At 39.9% G+C, this 23825-nt stretch overlaps 2 protein-coding genes across 2 annotated transcripts in view; one reads left to right on the forward strand and one right to left on the reverse strand.

Moving 5' to 3' along the window:
* Positions 1–121: 121 nt before the first annotated feature.
* Positions 122–17342, reverse strand: SKP2 (S-phase kinase associated protein 2). Its single transcript, XM_026715740.2, has 10 exons — positions 17051–17342; positions 14040–14284; positions 12154–12265; positions 11406–11549; positions 10777–10911; positions 7765–7863; positions 6672–6799; positions 4973–5024; positions 3947–4054; positions 122–650 (listed from the first exon to the last, which is right to left on the reverse strand). Exons 1-10 carry the CDS (start codon positions 17056–17058, stop codon positions 437–439), a joined length of 1245 nt encoding a protein of 414 aa, XP_026571525.1. The 5' UTR covers positions 17059–17342; the 3' UTR covers positions 122–436.
* Positions 17343–18876: 1534 nt separating this feature from the next.
* The window catches only part of LMBRD2 (LMBR1 domain containing 2), a 30202-nt gene continuing 25253 nt past the window's right edge, over positions 18877–23825 (forward strand). The window contains exons 1-3 of the mRNA XM_026715720.2: positions 18877–19207; positions 21939–22163; positions 22561–22661. Of these exons, the coding sequence (XP_026571505.1) occupies positions 21990–22163; positions 22561–22661 (275 nt within the window). The 5' untranslated portion in view covers positions 18877–19207; positions 21939–21989. The remainder of the gene's footprint in view (positions 19208–21938; positions 22164–22560; positions 22662–23825) is intronic.

Below are 23825 nucleotides of genomic sequence, written 5' to 3' on the forward strand. Positions count from 1 at the left end.
CCACTCCCTGATGGTCCTGGCCCCTCATCAGAGTCATCGCTCTCCTCAGCCATCTGCACCTGCTGCCGGCTAACCACAACAAACACCAACAACAACTGGCATGGATAAAACAGAGAATATGAACACTTGGACAAGTTTTATTAACTAGAGCTACCTTTAAAAAAAATGTTTCCACAAAGAAAGCATGCATATTGCACGGCAACTATTTGCGCATGATTAGCGTTCCTTGGATAGGCCTCAGCATAAGTCATGGAACATAAAACATTAAAAAATACAACTTGTAAAATACTTGATAGCATTTGGTCATAAACTGGTAAAATCGGGTCGGTAAATCTGCAAATTGTGAGGTTAAAACGGAATGCCAAGAACCCCACAGTGAAGACTTGAGGAACTCATGATGCTCTTGGTAGAAGTCAAAGAGTCTTTTTGAGATGTATTAAACCCCAGCCAGATTTCTCAAGTTCAGTTTGCATTGGATTCCCCAAATTTCTTGGTTCTTTTTGCAGCCAATGGTCGGCCTTGCAATTGGTGAAAAATAGGAGGTATTGATCTTTATATGCGGAAGCGTCGCCTTTAAGAGCTGTAGGGAATTGGCAGTCACTATTCCAAAAACTTGCAGCGTTTTGAGCGTAGCAATTTCACCAAGCTCACTAAAAGAAAAAAAAATACAACAAAATAATTCCTTTAATTTAGCTAGTGCAATTTTTCATGTGTTCAATACTAAATGATTGGCAGCACACCTCATGTAATAACAGCTGTGACTTAACCACTCTTCTCTAAATTCAAGGGCATGTTGAAAACCATGTAATACTTTAATATTTCTGTATATTCCATAAGTAGTAAGTTGTTTGCAAGGGTGTTCGTTCCAACATCCGTTTAGATGTGGGTTTCAGGGCAGCTTATAGCATTTAAAAATTTAAAGGACCTATTTTATAATTAAAACCGTTAAAAATTAGATTAGCTACTTGATCAGTTCCATTTCGTTTTGTGGTCCCCAGCATATAAACAGCATGGCAGATTATTTTTTTTATTACATATATACAGGTGTCCTTGACAATTGGGACCAGAATTTCTGTTGATAAAGCAGTTATTAAGTGAGTTACATCTGTTTTTACAACCTTGCTCTTGCCACGGTTATTAAGCAAATCATTGCAGTTCTTAAGTGAAACACATGGTCATTAAGCCAATCCAGATTCCCCCATCGACTGCCTATTGGAAGCTATCTGGGAAGGTGGCAAATGGGTATCATATGACTCCAGAAATTTGCCACTATTATAAATACATGCCAAGCACCCAAAGTTTTGATCACATGACCGGGGGGTGCTATGATGGGCATAGATGTGAAGACCAATTGTAAGTCAGTTTTCAAAGCTGTTGTAACTGAACGGTTGCTAAATGAAAGGTTGTAGCTGAGGACTACCTGTATATACAGGGGTGGGATTCAAATTTTTTAACAACCAGTTCTGTGAGCGTGGCTAGGTGGGCATGGCCATGTGACTAGGTGGGCATGGCTTTTTTTTTTTTTTTTTGCAGGATCCTCCCCCCATTATTTTGCATCCTAGGCCTCAGGCAAGCCTCCTAGGGGGGCGTTTTTGCTCTCAGAAGGGTTCCCTGGGGCTCAGGAAGGCAAAAACTGGAGTGTGGGAGGGGGCGGCCCAGCACACACACACACAGACACCTGTGCACCTCTTTTTGCCTCCTGGGCCTCAGGGAAGCCGCCTGGGCGAAGCAGTAAGACAGCGAGGGGGATCCCAGCACAGCTGATCATTGGAACAGCTGATCATCGGGAGAAAAAAAATACCTTGAATGACTGGGTGGGGAGAATGCAGTCAGCGATGTCGGGCATGCACAATAAGGACTGGGCAGGGAGGGGCGGGACAGGCAGAGGGGCGGGGCCATCCAGGGGCATGATTTGTCAGTTCTCGAACTACGCTGAATCATAACAACCGGTTCTATAGAACCGGTCTGAACCAATAGAATTCCACCCTATATATACAGTACTATAAAAGTATCCCAGTAACCACTGTTCACCATTCTCCAGTTTGGTTATGCAGTTTAAAAATGTGCTGTATCTCACCTTTGAGGAATTTACCCTAATAAGTGGTTAAGTGATAATTTTAAAAGTTATCTACAATGATAGTTAAAAGTGGTCCCTCTAATCATGCATCTGCTGTATAATATTCTCTTAGCTTCTGATGAGTGGAAGAACAACAAATATATATGGAGATTCTCAGTCATCCAGGTCATGGTTGTCCCAAAAAATGCTTTTTCAAGAGGCAGCTGGACTTTCTGGTTTTTATTTTTCTTTGAAGATATTCTGTTTCTCATCCAAGAAGCTTCTTCAGCTCTGAAGAAGTTTCTTGGATGAGAAGTGAAATGTTTTCAAAGGAAAAAAAACAAAACAGAAATTCCTGCCGCCTCTTGAAAAAGCATCTTAGTAGCTTCGTGGATGAGAAATGAAACATCTTCAAATGAAAAAAAAAAAAAAAACCCAGAAAGTCCAGTTTCCTCTTGGGAAAACACCTTTGGGACAAGAACAAATATACTCTTGAGTAGGGCCGTGTATACTCTGTAGATGATTCCAAATAGAAATGTTGGATCTTATGTGTGCTTGGTCCAAAGTACAATTTCAAATCATTTTCAAAGTGTGCATAGCCCCATCCAGAGGGGGGTTTCTACCAGTTCTGTCCACCTCTGTAGAACCGGTAGCTCTAAAGAGCAGCATAGAACTGGTTCTATGTCTGCTGATGTTTTTGCCCGCCCACCCACCCACCTGGGCTCTTACCTGATCTTTTTTTCCTGATTTTTCAACTGCCAAACGAGGCACAGCTGCAGTTAAAAAAGCAGGAAAAGAGGGCTGTTTCAAAGGCTGCTTCTCTGCACGCAGCGTGCTGATGACTATTTACAGGCGGTGCAGTGTGCAGGGAAGCACATCATAAATCACCAAACCTTGTAATCCTGAACCGATAGTTAACCCTGTCGTATCCCACCCCTGGCCCCATCCTTGATTAAAGGTAGCATTCAATCAGATTTTTTTATTTATTTTATTTATTTGTCAATTGCTTACAAGACAATAGGTGTAAGTATAAACATGAGTAAGAATACAGGAAATAGGTACGAATAAATGGGGACAATAAGACAGGGACGGTAGGCACGATGGTCCACTTATGCACGTCACAAATATCCTTCCCCCTTTTTATACTGTATCCCATCCAGCTATTCCAGGTTAGAAATTGTCAGTTGTATGTTTCCAGAATGTGCAAAGGGAGGAACTTAGGCATTCCAACTGATTTTTCCCCCCACCTTTCTGCCAATGTTTCAAGCCAATATATCCTTCCAACTAAGGCATAAACAATTACGGCTATCATAAAAATACGCTGGGACATAATTAATCTGTGTGCCCTAAATCTACACATTCCATGTTAACAGGGAAACGTTCTTCAATTATACTTTCTGGCATTCAGGAGACCTCTGGTGGAAACTGGGACAATGACAATGGCAGAAGAAATTAAAGTCCTCTTTTTGAAAGGAGGATCAATATATAGTAATTAAATTATTAAAACATAATAAGCGAGTAAAGGAAGAAAACAGACAGGCAGACATTGAAAAATCAGCGTGGAGTATTTATAAAGAGCACTCAAAGTCATAAACTTGAAAAACCTTTTCTTGATACCAAGAACAGGACCTTTTTTAAAAAAAACATGTTTTCTTACAAACAACTCTACATATCACAAAGAACAAAAAAGTGCCACTTGGAAAAAGCTAATATAGCTTGTAACAATCGTAGCATTTAAAAAAAAAACTATAGTAAATTAACACAATTGTTTATGGTCACAAGGAAACACTATGCAGTACATTTCACCTGTAATAGCTTGCAAAAAATTAGCTTTTGCGGGATTAGCTCTCAATTTTAGGTCAAAACAATTTGATATCAAAAATTACTTACAGTAAAGCAGCGGGAGGTATTTGATAGCATCGACTAAGACTTAAGTGTTCAAGGCGTGTGAGTCGGTGGAAGTAGGCAAAGCATTCAGGCTTCAACATAACACTGTCACTGTAACGAATGTTTTAAAGAAAATTTTATTTTCCATTTATTTGAGATTTGAGTGTCTTTATAAAAATAAAACTTATATTTTATTTAATTCTGGATGCGTATATTCAAGTATCTTTCACTTGACTAAGCACTTGTGATGGAATGTAAGTAGGCTGGATTCCCAGAAGGGAAGGAGTGCATTCCAGAGGCAGCTCAGTCCAGGTATTTTGTGTGAGAGAAAGAGGGTGAAGACAGCCCCTCCCTAATGGTCTGTGCTTGATATAGATAATAGGATGCTTCAGTTTGGCAAGATTTATTTATAGCTGGGCTAAAAATGCAAAAGAAGCAATGGGTAATTTTAGTTAGAAGGACCAACTCAGAACAGTAAAATTTTAATACAGATTTAGGCACTTAAATACACTTGTCAACTCTGAAACTGGTCTGACTTGAGGCCATTTTGAGGCTTCAGTATTGCCACAATGGAGATGAGGGCTAGGGAGTGGGGAATAGAGATAGCTGAGGTTTATAGCCAAAACAAAATACTTTCCCCTGTGAACCAAGGACATCCCAACAGGTGGCTGAAGAAAGGAGGAGTGAGTTACCAAGCAACTGGACAGCACCCAGATTGGACCAGGTGACTGTTTGGTTGGGAAAAGGGGGAAACTTTTAATTAGGTGAAAATTGCAGGAACATTTAGAGTCGGTTTTCCCCAATCTATGCCAATATGATATCTCCAAATAAATTATTCTTTGAGGAATCTACCTGCCTCGGAGTTCTGTTTGGTATGGGGGTATTACTTGGAACCCTGACATTACTCCAATATTAATCTATCGCTTATACATGGCATATGATGTATTTTAATTCAATCTGTCATTGTTTTTTTTATTAAAAGCACAAATCTTTCAAAGATGCAGACTGGTATTCAGTTGCAGTGCTTACCTCAAATCTAAATGAATTAGACCAGAACATCTCTCTAGTAATGTTTTAACATCTGAAAAAGAAAAGTGAAATATAATCATAGCTGCTCAGTGGCACTGTCCAATATATGACCTTACAACAATTGCCATAAGTTACTTGCTCAGAAGTACATTTTCTACTAGGACTTGAAAAGGCTACTTTAGTTTTAACACATTTTTCATACTAGAAAATGCAACATCTACAGGTGGTCCTCGACTTACAACAGTTGGTTTAGTTACAACGGGACTGAAAAAAGTGACTTGATTGTTTTTCACACTTATGACCACTGCACGTGATCCTTCTGGTCACGTGATCAAAATTCAGACACTTGGCAATTGGCTCACCTTTAGAAAGGTTGCACTGTTGCAGGGTCATTTGATCATTATTTGCGACCTTCTGACAAGCAAAGTCAGTGGGGAAGCCAGATTAACAACTGTGTTACTAACTTAACAACTGCAGTGATTCACTTAAGATCGGCAGTAAGAAAAGTCATAAAATGGGGCAAAACTCAGTATTTTCTGCAAAACCTTAGGATAATGCCTAAACTGCCTAGAAAGTAAATCACAGAATGTTTCAAAATCTCACAAGCTTGCCAGTTGTTGCAAAAGTTCACTATTTTTGCCAGAACTCTTGTGACAATATGCATTATGTAATGATGTTTAGCCCCTGAAAATGCTAATTCCTACTATATGAATTTACAGATGCTACCATTTGTAGAATCATTCAGAAAAGGCTAGTTTAGTTGGGAAGTAAACTGTAAGGTCAGAGGGCTTCTTTGTCCCCTAACTTAGTCTGTCATCCAGACTGCTTTCCGCTTTCTGAAAATGACCCAGCCTGAACAGGGCTATGTATTAATGAGATAAGGCTAATCAAGTATCTACCACTTCTTCCAACCTCAACAATCCCACAAGCAAATGGGCCATTCAATTTGGTATATCTAAGTCCAAACCATCATTTAAGCAATTCTAACTAGCTCAGTGACAGAGCTTATTCTTTGCATATACAAGTCTATATAGTTGGGCTCTCTAGGAAGATCCAGGATAGACTTTGACTCTAATCCAGGGAGCTTCTGTTAGTCAGGATAAATTATGGTTGGTCAGCCAGATACTTAGACTGGATTTTGCAAGTTTGTCTCCTTATCAAGTCCTTCCCAAGGGGGAAGGCAAATATTGTTTAATGCTGTTAAAAGGTATTGTAAAAGGATGTAAAATATTCCCGATGGACTGTTGGTGATTTTTTTTTCAATGTGATTGAGTTCAAGTGAAATTATTATATACACAAAAATTGGAAATCACAGCTGCTCTTAGCTGCTACTGGCCTTTATACAAATCAAGTTTTTCCCAAGAATGTGGAAGTTTGTATTGTATCCAAGTGGGAATCCAAAAGTAAACCATAGTATTTAATTCAGAATGTGGTAGAAGCTGGATTAAAGCAGTATCCAAGTCTCAGCACAGGTTCGGATTCTGAAAATTTTGATGGCTCAAGCGCTATACCATGCTTTGAGAGGCATGGCAAGAAACCACATTAAAAAATTTTACCAGGTGGTTTTAAGATTTTAAGGAGAAAAATGGGTGTGTAATCGAACTCCTGTTCAGTTACAATGGAAAACATCTCCCCCTCACATTATCATAAGAGGAATGGGGTAGGTCACCTGAATCCACTGTTTCAAAACAAAACTCACCTGAGATCAGGAGATTCTGCCTGTATCCACTAAGGTTCAATTGCAATAGTTTGGAAGGAATATGACTGACTACGTTCTTCAAATGCTCAGCTGTGAAATCACACCAGCCTAAATTCAATTCTTCTAACCTGTGTATAAATTGAAGAAGGAATACATTCTAAAAATTGTCTATCAATTATAGCCTGCCTCCCAAAATCACCTCATGAGATATAGATTTGATTAATACATATCAACTGAGAGTTTTGAAAGCATCAAAATATCTAGAAATTGTCTAAAAATAAAAATGTAAAACATTTCTATTTTGAAATTCAATCAAATAACCTTCATTTAATTTTTATACAACAAAACACCATGGCACTGAAGGCCGGTAGATTCAGAACTGAAAAAGAAAAATCAATCACACAATACATTAGAGTTCACTCACTGTGCTAAGCCATAGTTTAATATAGCTTGTTAAAGAATGCTGGCTTCAGTAATTGCACTGAATTGTGGCTGCATCCTACAACTGGGTTCAAATTAACATGCTGTGCTAAATTCAAACAAATACTACAGATTAGCAAGATATGTGAACCCAATTCTTATGTATAAAATTTGTTGTTCTCCATAATAGCATTTCTACTAGCAGAACTGGGCTGTGGTGGATTTTTAAATATTTTAGTTCTTCTATTGTCCCTGAAATCTATTCTGAGGTTTTGGGAATCCTTTGACCAGGAGGGAAAGTAGCCCAGGTCTGCAGAAAAAGTGAAAATTGGCAAATATCCTAGAGGAAATACCACAGCCATCCCGTTTGGTACCATGGTGCAAAAATGATACAACTTGATTTATGGCCTCCCTTACACATCATCCACACCTAGCTACTTGTGCCTTTCTTTTTATTCCAAGGTATTTTTTTTGTTATGCATCGTATTTATGAGTTTCTTGCATCTGTGCACAACTCAATGTGTGAATGCCTAGATGACCACTCCACCCCACGGCAACTTGTCCCTCTAATCTGAACTCTGGATTGTTATTAGAGTTTCTATCAACAAATCCCATTTTGAATATTTAACACTAGTGCTAAATTCAATGTAACCTCTCATGTAAGTCATATTACCTCAGACAGCTTTTCAACAACACTTCCACAGTATCTGCAGAGAATCCAGAACATCCAGATAAGTTTAGCCGGGCCAAGTTGGGGTTTTGTGCTATACTTCTAAAAAGAGAAAGAACAGAGTGTTCAAATACTGCTAAAATTGATTTGTTCAATCATCAGGAGCCAAAACTGCAAGAGAGCCCGAAGATACCCAACTATTTCTAATGGGCCAAATTGGTTATGAATTTTCTGAATATTTATTTAATGTATATACTGCTCTTTGCAAAATAAAGCAGTTTATAGAATAAAAGAGAAAAGCTGTTGGGAAAAAGAATAAAAATTTATCCATGTTCTTTAAATTAGCGGCCCCAAACCTTCACGGACTAGCAGCAGCAGCGGCACCGCCAATGGCAGTGAGAGGGGAGGGGATGGTTTTGCACATGCAGTTTAGCTACTGTGCATGCGCGCTGCACAAATGAAGCTTTCCTTGCATGGCCTAGTTCCCAACGGGCCACGGACCTGGACAGGTTTGCTGCCTAGGGGTTGGGGACCTCTGCTTTACATGGAAGGAGTGGAGAAGGAAAGATCTAGAGAACTGCAGTAAAATACAAATCACAAAAATGATTCTAAAAACCCCACAGCTTCAAAATCAACACCAATGTTGTGAAGCCAAGGGGTCCAAAAACTGAGTGAAGAGTTATATCTTAAGTAAAAAATGAGGGAGAAAGAAGTTGTATATTACAAGGAACACCAAACCAGATGTAGGCTGAATTTTTAAACATGGTGCAATTATGAAGGATTCCTAAGATCAATTTAATTAGAAGTTCAGTTACTCAACTGACTGAACCTGGGTACATCTTCACGTCAATAGAAGTAATATAATGCATACATGAAGACATTATCTTAAAAGAGGCATTCCCTTCTTGAATGAAAAAGCAGAAAGTCAGGTATTGTCTTTCATTCACCGCTTTTTATGTTCCTACCTTCAAAATAAACAGAACATTTTAAAATATTGCCTTTGGATTAATGAGTTATTGATCTACTACTACAAAGTTTGTTAAGTTGATGAATGGACAGATCAATTCTACAGAGAAGGAAAAGGAAGTAATTGAAGGATTCCATAAAGCCCTTTTGGCACAGACTACAGGACAGAAGATGAGTACAGATAGTCCTTGCTTAATAATTTCCCTGTTTGAAGTAATAGTGGTCCTGAAAAAGTAATTTTATGACCTGACCTTGCATATATGAGTGTCACAACATTCCCGCAGTCATATGACTAAGATTTGGGAGTAACTGGTAGGCATTTACAATTGCAGCCTACGATTGCCATTCGCACCCTACACAACCAGCTTCCAGCAAGAAGAGTCAGTGGAGAAACCGGCAGTTAAACTCACAAGTTGTGGTCACATGTTGTCTGATTTAACAACATCACTTGGCCATAGGAGTTGCTAGCCGCAATTGAGGTCATTAAGCAAGGACTCTATGCAAAATTGTTTAGCTTTTGATTCTGCGGCTGAGCTGGAAACCATTTTATTTCTTACTTTTTTTTATCACTGACACAAAGGGGAAGGAAATCAACCAATGAGAAGGTAAACCCAATACTTCCTGTGATCTACAGCTCAGGGCACAGGATCTTCAATAATTACATGACTCTGCAATGTCTCTGAGCCTGCTTCTAGAATACCTCCACCCTACGTTATTATTATTTATAATAACCAGCCCACACCCAAAGACTCTTGGCAACTTACAACATCCAAAATATTATTACCTTAATTGTCAAAGTACAACATGTGTACAATGAGATTGGCGGAACTTCCCTTCGTGCACACACCTCTCAACACAACTCACAGTGAGGACAGAAGTCCCTAACCCAATCCCAATCTTATTACACTATGGGACCTTGTTGCACAACACGCCAGTCCTGCAAATCTATCATACTATGTTGACATGAAATTATTTTCCATTCAGAAGTCTGACAGGGTCGAAACTGTTCTTCAGCCTGTTAGTGCAGCTGGCTATGCTTCTATATCTCCTACCCGATGGTAGGAGAGTGAAGAAGTGCTGACCGGAATGTGAGTCATCCCTGAGCATTTTCCTCACTCTTCTAAGGCAGCGAGCCCTAGGGGTATCATCTAGTGGTATCAGGGAACAGCCCACGATGTTTTGTGCTGTGCTTACCACCTTCTGTAATATCTTTCTATCCGTGGCTGTCAAGCCAGAATACCACAACGTAAGGCAATATGTGAGGACACTTTCTATTGTGGACCAGTAAAAGGATGTCATCAGTCGTTGTTCCACTTTATTCTTTCACAAGATCCGAAGAAAATGGAGTCTCTGTTGAGCCTTCCTGGCCACCTGGATTGTGTTGATTTTCCAGGTGAGATCTTTGCTGAGATAGACTCCCAGGAATTTAAAGGATGAAACTCTCTCCACACAGCCCCCCTCGATGTAAAGTGGGGCAGGTTCCTCTCTCTTCCGGAAGTCTAACACCATCTCTTTTGTCTTGCTGATGTTTAGATGCAGGTTGTTTTCTAGGTACCATGAGGATAATTTTTGAAAGCAAAGCTGGCTGAGGAATTCTGGGAGTTGAAGTCCACAAGTCTTAAAGTTGCCAAGGTTGGAGACCCCTGCCCTAGTGGACTGTGATGGGTTTGCAGCCTGGGCTGTGGAAACAGCAGAGCGAGTATGTACCTTCACTGTGTAAGCAGTGCACATGCACACTCCATTTAAGTGAGCAGCAGGCACATGCACACCGCTTGTGCAAATGAAGCTGGGCACGCGCACATTTGCTGGCCACTCATGTAGCTCCATCCTCTCTCCCTCCAGCAGGCCGCAAAGCGAAACGTTGGGGAATTCTGTTATAAAGGATAACAGCCCACAGAAAAACAGGCATAGCAATCAGAACAATGAGCCCCCACCCCCCAACACATGAACTCCAAGTCTGTGAACCAGGCAAGGATTTTGTCAAGGATTTGTTACGACTTTCTCTTCCTGAAGTCAGCATCCAAAATTCACACCTTTTTAATCGCTCACCTAACTATATCCGAAGAAAGTATGAGACCTTCTAGGCTGAGATTCTGCAGACTCTGGCATCTGCCAATGATACCCTCAAGATCTATAACCTTTATTGAACAATTCGATAAATCCAGATGTTGCACACAAAGAGCCCTAAAAAAGAGAAGACAAGCAATAGTGTGAGGAAAACAGCGGAATACAATTCTTAAGTGTCCACTAAACAACCAAGGCATTTTCTTAATGACTGCCACGAAAAAAATCAAAAAATTACTTCTGGTCAATGGGTGCCCCTACTTATAATTGCAATGACTTAGAAGCATAATTCTGGGCCCAATTATGTTTGTAAATCAAGGACTAGCTGTACATATGAAGGCTAGATGGTTCAAAACGAAGCACCGGTCTATAGCCTCAATGTTATTTTGTTTTGGGGCTAACCCTGCCCACCATGACAGCTTTCTTTTCAGTAGACAACTTAACCAGGGTGAACATTTTTTGCTCTTGGCCAAAAAAGATTGTCTATTCAGACATTGCATTGCATTGATGTCCAGTGCCAAAGTCTAGGTCAGCTGACAAAGTTTTCTAGTTCTTTGAAAAGCGTTCTTTTCTTTTTGCAAAACATACAACAGTATATTAGGTGTGGCATTTACCTGCTTGTTTTAAACAAAGGTGTCCCAATGCAGGACCTTGGACAGCGGAAGGCGGTTATTCCCAAGGGTAACAATTGGCCAATCACTCCTGGCAAAAGATTTTTACCTGCAAGATCAAGACTCTGCCACAGCGACTCATCAAGCCTTTAAAAAAGAAAAGGGGGGAAAAAGGAAATTAATTTAATAGCAATTGAACCCAAAATATTAGCAAAACTAAGGTTGCCATGAGCAGATTAGTATACAATACTCATTAAAAAAATCACAAAAATCAGCTATGACTCACTTAATCACCTTGCTTAGCAATACAAGTTCTGGTCGCAGTTGTGGTTGTAAGTTGACATACTGTACATGCATATATCTATACATATATGGGAAACTGGTGTCAAGAAGTATTGACACTATGAAAAGTGAATAAATATTGTGTGTGCTGGGCAAAATCTTCACAAAACTTCATTTAAAAACAGAAAAAGAGTCAAAGTGACAAATCTGTTTAGATCTAGGTGGAAAATATTACAATTCTGCAGCATGCAGTTAAAATTCCATCCTAATATCATGCTATTACAGTATTTATGTATATGGAGTATTGTTGCCTCACGTATGACAAGTGAAAGTCCCAAGTCACTGAATTCCTACTGAGATTAACAAATCATAATAATGCTCAATGGAAACCAATTCAGCAAACAGTACAAAGAAAATGCTTTTGTATATTTATATATACAGTTTTATTTAGAAATCGACAGCCACTTACGAAAGGCGATGCCATCTCTGACAAACCTGGGAAACTTTCAGCAAATCAGTCAAGTTTAGATAGGAAAAGATTCCCAACAGCAGTTCATCTGGCAAAGTATCCCAAGAAACACCTTTGGGGGATGAGAGGAAAGAATTATTGTGAAGGAGTGTTGTGTTTCTTAAGCTTGATGCTTCAAAATGTGTGGACTTCCACATTTTGGAATGGAATTCTTTAAGTTGAAGTCCACATATGTTAAAGCTGCCAAGCTTCAGAATTGCTTTAACTGGTCCATTGGCTGATAACTAAATTTTTCCAGCATCTTTTGCACAGGAAATCCAGCTGGACTTCTCCAACTCATGGAGAACACTGCATTTCTTCCTTTCAGCAAAGTATGTACCTGGCCCATAATTGTCTGAGGTTGTGTGGGTCAGTTAAGGTCATTTTACTATTAAACAAGATGGATAAGAAATTTGAATCACCATTAATGATGCTCATTTCCATTTTAACAGATTCCACAAAACAATAAGAAGCCCACTAAATTGGTGGTATCCTGACTGGATGACATATAGTGGGGGAGTTAAAAAGGAATAATCCATTCATAACCACAGGTGGAGGAAATGTCTGGTGCCTAACATGTTTTACTTTAGCGCTGGGGAAAACCTTTTCAACTTTCTTGGCTTGCTTAATTTTAATTTGTTTTTATTTTGCAATTCTGTCATTCTGTAGTAATTTATCCTTAAGTAGTATAGGTTTTAGCACTATGAATTTTGCACTCTTAATGGTCAGGCTTTCAAAAATCTGTTTTAGGGTGTCTATAAACATTGTTTATAAAACAAATGGAAGCACTGGTCTCAAATCAATTTTGGATCTTACATGGTTTGAAACGAAAATCCACAACAACACACAGAATCCAAGACAGCTTTCAAAAATAAATGTTACAGAGTTCCATGTAACTCACTTCAAGGTAAATACAGTGGGACTACAAACCAGTCTAAAAGAGTGAAACGTGGTTTTCAGAAAATTTGAAGAAGTATAGTCAACCAGTTTAAGAAATACCCTGCTCAAACCCACCATTTGTTAGTGAGGTGTGGCAGGCATAACAACAGGCTTGTTATGGGCTCTATTTTATTTATTTTATTCATTGAGCATATATTAGATAACAGATAGAAGTATAAACATGATTATCAATACATGAAATGGATAAGAATAAAAGGGAGCATCAGGACAGGAATGGTAGGCACATTGGTGCACTTATGCATACCCCTTACAGGCCTCTTAGGGATGGTATGAGGTCAACAGTAGACAGTCTAAGGTTAATTTTTTTGGGATTTTGGGAAGAAACCACAGAGTCAAGTAGAGTATTGCAAGCACTGGTCACTCTGTTGTTGAAGTCGTATTTCCTGCAATTGAGTTTGGTGTGGTTTACCTTAAGTTTGCATCTATTGTGTGCTCTGGCCTTTTGCTCTTTAGGTACCCATCTGTCATGCCCCTGTTGGAATCTGATTCCGAGGGAGAGGTGGAACAGCTGACAGGGAGTGGGAATGTGGCTCCGGTGGCTGTGGAGGAAACTGAAGAAGGGCACAATCCGGAGGGCATTCAGAGAAGACCCAGGCCCACCCCCTCTTCATCCTAGGGCATGCAGGGAGGAATGGATAAGTGAATTCAGCCACTCTGATTTGCAAATTATGGCTTATAGCAAGTCTGCTGTGTTACTTTAGGAACTGTTTCTTGACGTTGAACCAAGATTAAGGAAAACTCATCTATAATAGGTGAATCCAACTAATCAGACTGCTTTTATAATTAAAAAAATTGCTATCAATTTAAACTTTATCATCATCCTAAGGTAGAATTTTGAAAAGATCTTTTTTGGGGGGGGTGGGGGGTGGGGGCAAAAAAGGTCTTACCTGCGACTTTTTCTTGAAGCAGTCTAGGCTGGTGGATAATCACAAATTTGGTTTCCCTCACTTTCTGACGCTTGGTGGGTGGACCCACACACATCAACAGATCCTGGGGGGTGTTCTCACTGTCCAGTTTAAGAGGAGACACTCCCATGCCTGAGAGGAGACCTGAAGTCTTGTTGGGATGCCAGCTCCATGGGATACTTGTAGTGATGTTGCTCCCCAAATCTGGAATTTCCTGAAGATGTCTCCTGCAAGGATACAAAGGCCCCACAGCTACTACTTTATATGCAATCCATAATAGCTCTTCAGCCAACACAGGAACAGAGACTTAATACCAACAGCACTTGGACTTATATACCTCTTCACAGTGCTTTACTGCCCTCTCTAAGCTGTTTAAGGTCAACCTATTGCCACCAACAATCTGGGCCCTCATTTTACCGACCTTGGAAGGATGGAAGGCTGAGTCTACCTTGAGCCACTCAAAATTTACACCTTTAAAAAAACCATGCCTTTGTACTTACACCTTTAAAAATTACACCTTAAAAAATGATGTGAGAGGCACAAATAGTTGCTTCTCCTCCAGAAAAGTACTGAGGCCAGGGATTGTTCTATTCTGACAGGATTGGTCAAAGATTTCAATAAATGACAGGCATATAAATATAGGAAGAATGATTTTTGTGTGTTCGTTATGCAAGTTGTACGTGCCCCAAATAATCTTGCTAGAAAAAGCCTGCTGACTTTGTTCTGCTTGATTAGATCTAGTAGTAGGAATTCACAAAGCAAGTAACTCTGTTTTCCCAGAAAATTTAATAATTGGTATGACAAACACTGCCCTAATAAGAAAACAGCTAGATAATCAATAATTGAAGTAGTTAAGACTCAGAATCATTATTATTATTATGGAAGATGAGAGTTAAAAGTTCCAGATATGTTTACTTCATTCTTTGCTTGACTGGAATCCCTTTATACATTACTACATACGTTACTACTAGTTTTTGATGTACAACCATAATTGAACCTGGAATTACAGTCAAATGTTGTTCCGGTTGTTAAGGTCAGCTTATGATCGTGTCTATTTTTATTTTTTTTGCAGCTGTCATTAAGCAAACACTGTGGTCCTAACACAAACAGCAGCATCATTAAGCAAACATTGAAGCCATCAAGTAAAGTCACTGTTTGCAAAGGGTGATTATTCCCAGAAGGAGAAAGTAAATGCCGGTTTCCGACAAAAAAAAAAAAGTTGTAAATTGCAGTCACAAATGTGGACTGTTTCAAATGCCCGTAAATGCGGGCCAGTTGCTAAGCCCCCAAAATGTGATCACTTGGTCAGGGTGTGGGCAGCTGTTGGAACTTTGAATCTGGTCACAAATACCTTTTTTGGCATATGTTGTGTTTTCAATTTTATTTTTTACTCAACAAGTTGCACAGAATCAAATATTATAACTTAGAAAACAGATGTATTCTTTAACAATATGACTAAATCGAAATAATTGTGGCTTTTGAATAAAGGGGGGCTTGTTGTGTGATGGGTGAATTAGGCCAAGGAGATTTCCTGCAACCAAAACAATACCATCAAAATATTGTACATACTGAGTAAAGTAATGAAGTAATACCATCAAAATACTGTACATACTGAGTAAAGTACACAAATGTATTCATCAATTTAGCCTTGTGATAAGATGGGCGGCCAGTAAATTTGGTGGGTGGATGGATAGATGGATGGATGGATGACAGATAGCTAGCTAGCTAGCTAGCTAGCTAGCTAGATAGATATAGAGGACAGACAGACAGATAAAGATAGAGGAAAGAGGATAGATAGACAGATAGTCACATACATACATGATGACGATGATAATAGATAGACATACATACATACAGATAGAAAAATAAAAGACATATTGGACTGGGAGACTGACAGCTTGTTATAATTATCATCAGAAATTGTTTGGATTGATGGAAGCCCTGCATGGAAGAATAAATAAAACACCCTGTTTCAACAGAAGACTAGACATAGTATTATATCTATCCATTTAGTGACCATTCGAAGTTACAAGGGCACTGAAAGACTTATGACCGTTTTTCACACTTATGACCACTGCAGCATTCCCCATGGTCATGTGATCAAAATTCAGCCGCTTGGCCACTCGTTCATATTTATGAACTCAGTGTCCTCGGGTCAAGTGATCACCGTTTGTAACCTTCTGATAAGCAAAATCAATGGGAGGAAGCCAGATTCACTTAACAACCATCTTAACTAACTTAGCAACTACAGTGATTCACTTAACAAAAGTCACAAAGTGGGGCAAAATTCACTTAAGAACCATCTTGCTTAGCAACAGAAATTTTGAGTTCAATTGTGGTTGTAAATTGAAGACTACCTATGTAGAGGACAAATCTGAGGACAGCAATTACAAACCCTAATATCCTGTTTAGAAGAAATCAATGGACAGGTTGATGTAGCTGCACTCAACGGAACTCTTAAATACCTAAATGACATATTACATCATTGTACCTAGATGCAACAACCTTTAATATAAAGTACTTTTGCAATTTCAAATACAGCATTTCCAAATACAGTTTAGCAACACCGTTGCAATACTATGAGACGACTTCCCATCAGTATGTATATTTTCAACTGGATTCAAAAGACAAAAAGAGACCCATATTCAGCCCATATGCACATCTGCGGAGTTTTATTCCGGCATTGTTCAAATCCATGTGCTAGCACACTTATCCACCTGTGCCAACTGCGCATATGGACAACGCGCCAGTACCCTAATTTTCCAAACTTCTTTGCTCTTATTATGCAAATATTTATGATGCATAATCCCTTGGGGATCCTCTGCAGTGAATAGATGTGCAGCTATAATCTGAAAAGGACACGCCCGATTTGTGAATTGAAGCATTTTTAGGCTGAAACTCCAAACGACCCGCAACAAGTCGCGCAAGCCAATCCCGCCGCTCCTAATCTTTTCTTTGCATCCGCCTACCTAGCTGCAACCATTTATCTTTACCTGTGCATGATGCTCAAGAGGGTGATGCATGAAGAACAGGGATCTCCGATCCCTCGGCTTTTGCTTTCCCGCGTCTTGCCTTGCTCAGCTTTGTTGATGTGGTTAAATTTACCGCAAGCTCCGGAAATCAAACAAAAAGAACCTCCGCGCGCTCGATCTGCCCGGGCTAACGTTCTCCTAGACCTCGCGATGGCTGTCGGGAATTGTAGTTCTTTGTAGTGGAAACCGTTCTCATGCAGTCCATTACTCCACGACAACACTTTCGTTAGATTAGATTAGATTAGATTAGATTAGATTAGATAGATAGATAGATAGATAGATAGATAGATAGATAGATAGATAGATAGATATGAATGGATAGATAGATAGATAGATATGAATGGATAGATAGATAGATAGATAGATAGATAGATAGATAGATAGATAGATAGATAGATAGATAGATAGATAGATAGACAGACAGACAGACACGAGTAGAGTACAGTAGAGTAGAGTAGAGAGGGGTAGAGTAGAATAGAGTAGAGTAGAATAGAATAGAATAGAATAGAATAGAATAGAATAGAATAGAATAGAATAGAATAGAATAGAAATTCTTTATTGGCCAAGTGTGATTGGACACAAAGGAATTGGTGCAAATGCTCTCAGTATACATAAAAGAAAAGATACATTCGTCAAGAATCATAAAGTACCACACTTAATAATAGCCATAGGGTACAAACTTTTTTCCAGATTTTCAATAAATAAATAAATAAGCAATCAAATCATACTAGGAAATACTCAATAAAAATCGTTAGGATACAAGCAACAGAGTTACAGTAAAACAGTCATAAGTGGGAGGAGATGGGTGAAAGGAAGGATGGGAGGATTAACAGTAATAGTGATGCAGACTTAGTAAATAGTTTGATAGTGTTGAGGGAATTATTGGATTATTGCAGGGGTCTTCAAACTTGACAGCTTTAAGACTTGTGGACTTCAATTCTCAGAATTCCTCCTCCAGTCATGTTAGCTCAGGAATTCTGGGAGTTGAAGTTCACAAGTCTTAAAGCTGTCAAGTTTAAAGACCCCTGGATTATTGGAAGAAACGTCGATAAATATTATTAAGAGCAATTGTTTTCCTTTTGCTCTTTTCCAGTGGGGTTTGGGATAAACGCATTTGCAATAAATGCATAACTTCTAATAAAATGCAGCAGCTATAAAACATCTACCATTAAATTGCAAATAAAAACCGGCAATTAGTGCTGGAAAACACCAATTTAAAATCAAGCCTCAGCAAGTGCAATGTTAATGCTTGTCAACTGAATCATAAACCGGGTCGATCCAAGTGGGTATTAGGACTGCAACCTTCATAGCAGTAGCACTTAGACTTACATACTGCTTTACAGCGCATAGATCAGGGATTGGTAGTTACAAAAAGAATGGATCAATGACGGGGTCACAATGTACGTTCTCTGACCGACTGATTGATTGACCGATTGATGCCGATCCTTCGCCCCCCCATCGTTAGATTTCTTCCACCTCGACCCACTTCTAACTTATTTACCACCTTCGATCGGGTTCTCAAACTTGGCAACTTTAAAACGTGTGGACTTCAACTCCCAGAATTCTAGCTGGCTGAGGAATTCTGGGAGTTGAAGCCCACAAGTCTTAAAGTTGACCTCTGGTAGATAAACAAAGGAAGCTTGGCTTTCGCAATGCCTCTTGGGTACTGCAGGCCACCCGTAAAGCGACGGGGGTGTGTGTGTGACAAACCCTGCTCCCACCGCAAGCGTGTAGCAAAACGCGATTTCTCCTGGGTATTGTAGTTCACCCCCACCCCAATCCCTTTTGTGAAGGAAGTGACGTCGAAGTAGTGGCAGGTTTCGGCAACGTGGATATGTTTTCCCAGGCTTCCTCACGCGCCTGAGAAACGAACGGAGCCGGAAATGTCCGAGGTGTCTTGCGGCTCAGCTGGTGGCTGGCTCGGTTCCTTCCTGCGGTGAGCCGGACTTCCTCCGCCTGAGGACTTAAGCAGCCGGGAGTCTCCGGGAGCAGCCTCGGGAAGGAGTCTTGCTGAACAGAAAGCCCGCCGTCCTTGGTTCGGGGTTCAGCAGCGACTCGGCGAGGAACGGGGACCGCGAAAGGATGCAACCGGGGAGTGGCCAGATCCGACTCTGACGGGTAAGTCCACTGGGAATCCCGTCCTCCCGCCGCGGGTTAGCTTTCTCCTCTTCTTCCCTCTCAGGCCGGCCTTTGGCGACTCATCCACCTATTGTGTATTGGACTACAGTTCCCATCACCCGCAGCCCCGTCCTCCAACACTGGTTAGCTTTCTTTTATTCAGCCCTCTCGGGCCGGCCTTTGGCAACTCAGCCACCTTTTGTGTATTGGACTACGGTTCCCATCACCTACAGCCCGCATTTGGACTACAGTTCCCATCACCCGCAGCCCCGTCCCCCAACACTGGTTAACTTTCTTTTATTCGGCCCTCTCAAGCTGCCCTGCACTGACTCAGCCTTCTGTTGTGTGTTGGACTACGGTTCCCATCACCCACAGCCCGTGTTTGGACTACAGTTCCCATCACCCGCAGCCCTGTCCTCCCACACTGTTAGCTTTCTTTTATTCGGCCCTCTCAAGCCGGCCTGCACTGACTCAGCCTTCTATTGTGTATTGGACTATGGTTCCCATCATCCACAGCCTGCATTGGACTACAGTTCGCATCACTTGCAGACTCATCTTCCTGCCACTGGTTCGCTTTCTTTTATTCGGCCCTCTCAGGCTGGCCTTCCCCAATTCGGCCCCATATTGTATATTGGACTATGGTTCCCATCACCTGCAGCTGCATTGGACTACAGTTCGCATCATCTTCATCCTCCCGTCCTATTAGCTTTCTTCTCTTTGGCCCTCTCAGGCCGGCCTTCCCTGACTCGGCCCCCTATGGTGTATTGGACTACAGTTCCCATCACCCGCAATCTGGGAAATTTGGAGATTCGGGCAGAATCAGATGGTATCGAGTTGGGGAAGGGCATTTTCTTCAAGAACAGCAACCAGCCTATCTGGGAGGCGACTATGGTAGAATTGGAGTGAAAGCTTCCTAATTCTAAGGAATATTTTTAAAAATATTTACTGGGTGCTTTAAAGTCTTGAAAATCTGGCTGCCCACTCTGGTTCTGCAGGATTCTCTGCTCCAAATTTCTTTTCTTTTTCTTTTTTTGGCTTGCTTAGATCGGATATAGAAGCATGCTAAATGAAAGTAGGACATGAATATGAATAATTATCATTGGATATGTATTTATTCTGGTATTACCTGTTGCCAGAGCTACCCACGTATGTTGATAGAAACTCTCTTACTTGTAAGTTGTTGCTTATTTCTGTCCTCTAGTGTTAGATGAATAGAAGTGCTAGAATTCAGTACTGCAGCACTTTGTATTTTAGGTGGGGGTAGGTGGAAGTCATGTATGTGTTCATCCATGAAGAATATATCTGATAAAGAACAAATATAGTGGTACCTTCATACTCATCGTTAATTGTTTCTGGGAGGTGTGATGAGTTCCAAAAATGATGAGCACCAAACAATTTTTTCCCACAAGAAATAATATAGTGAGTCACAAGGCAGCCGACACTGACAGGTTTTAATTTGTGTGTTGAGTACCAAACAGACAAGTACTTGGACAAAATGTTCATATCAAAATGCGTTGAGTACCAAATCTGATTATTTCCAAGCAGCTGAGTACCAAGGTACCACTGTAAGGATAAATGTGCCTGAATTAAAATGGTGATTGATTCCTGTACAAAATTAGCAGTGCTGCTTTTAAAAAGTTCATTCCAAAGTAGGGAAACTGAAAGGCAAGTTTGCAAGGGCAAAGGGAAATGAATGCGAAATGCACACTTTAAATTGCCAACTTCAATTCACTGGAATTATACTATAGTTTCTGGAATTAAACTATAGTTTCATTTTGACATTGTTTTTCACAGAAATTGTAGGGAAAACAAGTTTACAGATATGTGTAGTGTTTGCTTAAAGTTTTATCTTAACTGCTTTTGAAAAGTTGCTGTGCTTTTTAGTCCAGCAGTCACTTAAGCTTTTTTCCCGCTAGTTACTTTAACTAATTTGACACTTTAAAATTATTAAAATTATTATCCTGGTGGAAGTGTTTGATATGATAGTTAGCTTTTTCTCAGTACCTGTGTAGTAAAAATTACATTACAGTATAGGATAAAAGTTTGCCTGTCAGGTTTTAATCTTTCTTCTCATCTCTGCTTACAACAGCAATATGTACTACTTATGTGATTGTGGTTTGAAGTTCATTTCCAATGATTTAATAAGAGCTGACAAATGAAATAATGAAGCATAAAATTAACAGTTTGTCATTCCCGATCTTGTTTATTCTTTAAAGTATAATCTACCTTTCTGCCACAGTATGACTGAAAAGGGATGACATAATATCCAAAACAGTCATAGCACAAATCAATAAAACAACAGCTTAAAGAAACAAGCCAGAAAAACAATCTAAACCGGGTCAAAGGAGCAGGAAGACCAAAGAGGGACAGAAAATCATTTGAAAGGTCTGTGATCTCCTTGTTCTTCTCTTGTGTTCTCTAAAACAGCCACAAGTTTCCCCAACTCCAGATTTACTACACTGTTACTGTACTCCTATCAACCTCGGGCAGCAGGACCAATATCCATTTGTAGAAGGACAGAAGTTACTCAGGAACTGAAGTAGCATTTAGATCAGTGCTTTTGTTCTGTGGATATTAAAATACACTGAAGTCCGATGGCATAGAGCAGAGTCCAATGTGGTAGACAAGTTAAATGGATTTTTTTAACCTTTTCAGCTGAATATTAATGAATTAAATATTTATTCCAAGCCATATTCTATTTATATCATTGTTTTTTTGCTGTTTATTATAGATGTAACCCTCTTACGAACCAATACATGCTGTTTGGAATCAGTGAACAATAATGAGTGGTGCAGCTTTGGGCATTGAGATAGTTGTCGTCTTCTTTTTGGCACTAATCATACTTCAGCGATATGGTGACTTCAAAAAGCAGCACAAACTTGTGATCGTTGCAACTTTATTAGCTTGGTATCTTTGTTTTCTCATAGTCTTTATACTGCCCTTAGATGTCACTACGGTAAGAATTTCCATATTTATTTTCTCCTTTTTAATAAAATTTGGTTATAATTTTTCCATAGGATTGGCAGATAAGAACTTATTGTTATTTGGTTGTAATAATTTATTTTCAAAAATTACATCAGATATCTAATATCTAATGTAAAGTGTGCTTATTAAATAATTTGAGCCTATTCACTTTATTATACATTTTCTTGACACGTCCTGTAAGGATATATTCTCTCATTGCATACTTTCTGAATGAGCTGCTTAAAAGCAAAGGATAATTGACACACATCAGCATAGCAAAATTGGGGCTTTTCATTTTGGGAAGCTAGTGTATTTGATGAATATAATAGGCCAATGTCTTTATAACTCTTATTTTACTTTTGTCCAATTGCTGACTTTTCGTTTTCTAGACTATATACAATCGGTGTAAGCTTGATCTAAATGACTCACACCCAAATCCGACCAACAGTGGATCAGCAGTGCAACATCAAGATACTAATCCCACTCAGAGGTACCAAGGCATATACAAATTAATTTCTTTTTTTTTTAATCTGAAAAAAATATCTCGACAACCATGTAACATTGGCAGGGCAAGGAGTCTTTCTCTTAACAAAAATGAGAAAAATGTCATGAGAATGTGAAGTCCTCAGTGAGATGTCAATAAAACTTATTTAATTCAAAGTGGTGTAACTTGGCATAAAGATGTTGCAATATGGTTTTTTTATTACATAGCACAGGTAGTCCTCGACTTACAACAGTTCATTTAGTGACCGTTTAAAGTTACGACACTGAAAAAAGTGACATGACCGTTTTTCACAGTTACGACCTTTGTAGCATCCCCATGATCATGTGATCAAAATTCAGATGTTTGGCAACTGGTTTATATTTATGACTGTTGCTGTTTCCCAAGGTCCTGTGATCCAGGGGTGGGATTCAACTGGTGGTACTACCGGTTCGGTGAGAATGCGTTTTGCGTGCGCATGTACAGCATTTGCAAAAAACCCAGCTGTGCCCAGGGGTGGGATTCAATTTTTTTAACAACTGGTTCTGTGGGCGTGCTTTAGTTGGTGGGCGTGGCTTGGTGGTCATGTGACTGGCTGGGTGTGGCCAACTCAACATCACTCACATTGAGGCACGCATCTCCTCGTCTGGCCTCTCATGACTGTGGGGATGCTGCAACAGTCGTAAGTGTGAAAAATGGTCATAAGCCACTTTTTTCAGTGCCATTGTAATGATGAATGGTCACTCCACACAAGCAAAGTACCAGCAAAGGAGGGGGAAAAAACTCCAGAGACATTCCAGAGACAGGAAGTCTAGTCCTGCCAAGAATGTAATAAGGGTTAACAGGCAGTTTCTGTAAGCAACACCAGAATGTTTCCTTCCTGCCTTCCTTACAGGATTAGGCCAGTAATTTCTTCTAACAATCGGTTCTCCGAACTGCTTATAACGTTAACAACCGGTTCTAGAGAATAGGTGCGAACCTGTAGAATCCCACCTCTGGCTGTGCCGTCTGGACAGCTGACAAGCGCTGCACGCAGGTGCGCAGCATTTGAAAATCCTCTTCTTTCCTGCTTTTTCAATCTCAGCTATGCTGTGCAAAGCAGCTGAGGTTCAAAAAGCAAGAAATAAAGGACAACCACGAGCCCAGGCAGGTGGGCCAAACAGACGACCAAAA

Source organism: Pseudonaja textilis, chromosome 2 (genome assembly GCF_049901715.1).
Source record: "Pseudonaja textilis isolate UNSWEBS1 chromosome 2, rPseTex1.2, whole genome shotgun sequence".
In the NCBI taxonomy this organism is placed as follows: Eukaryota; Metazoa; Chordata; class Lepidosauria; order Squamata; family Elapidae; genus Pseudonaja; species Pseudonaja textilis.

What these genes read in the sequence shown, in the direction of transcription:
- SKP2 (XM_026715740.2), bottom strand. An exon ending in CAGAGATGGCATCGCCTTTC is followed by an intron (nt 11,550 to 12,153) that starts GTAAGTGGCTGT and finishes TCTTTTTTAAAG; the next exon opens with GCTTGATGAGTCGCTGTGGC. An exon ending in GCAGAATCTCCTGATCTCAG is followed by an intron (nt 5,025 to 6,671) that starts GTGAGTTTTGTT and finishes TTTCTTTTTCAG; the next exon opens with ATGTTAAAACATTACTAGAG.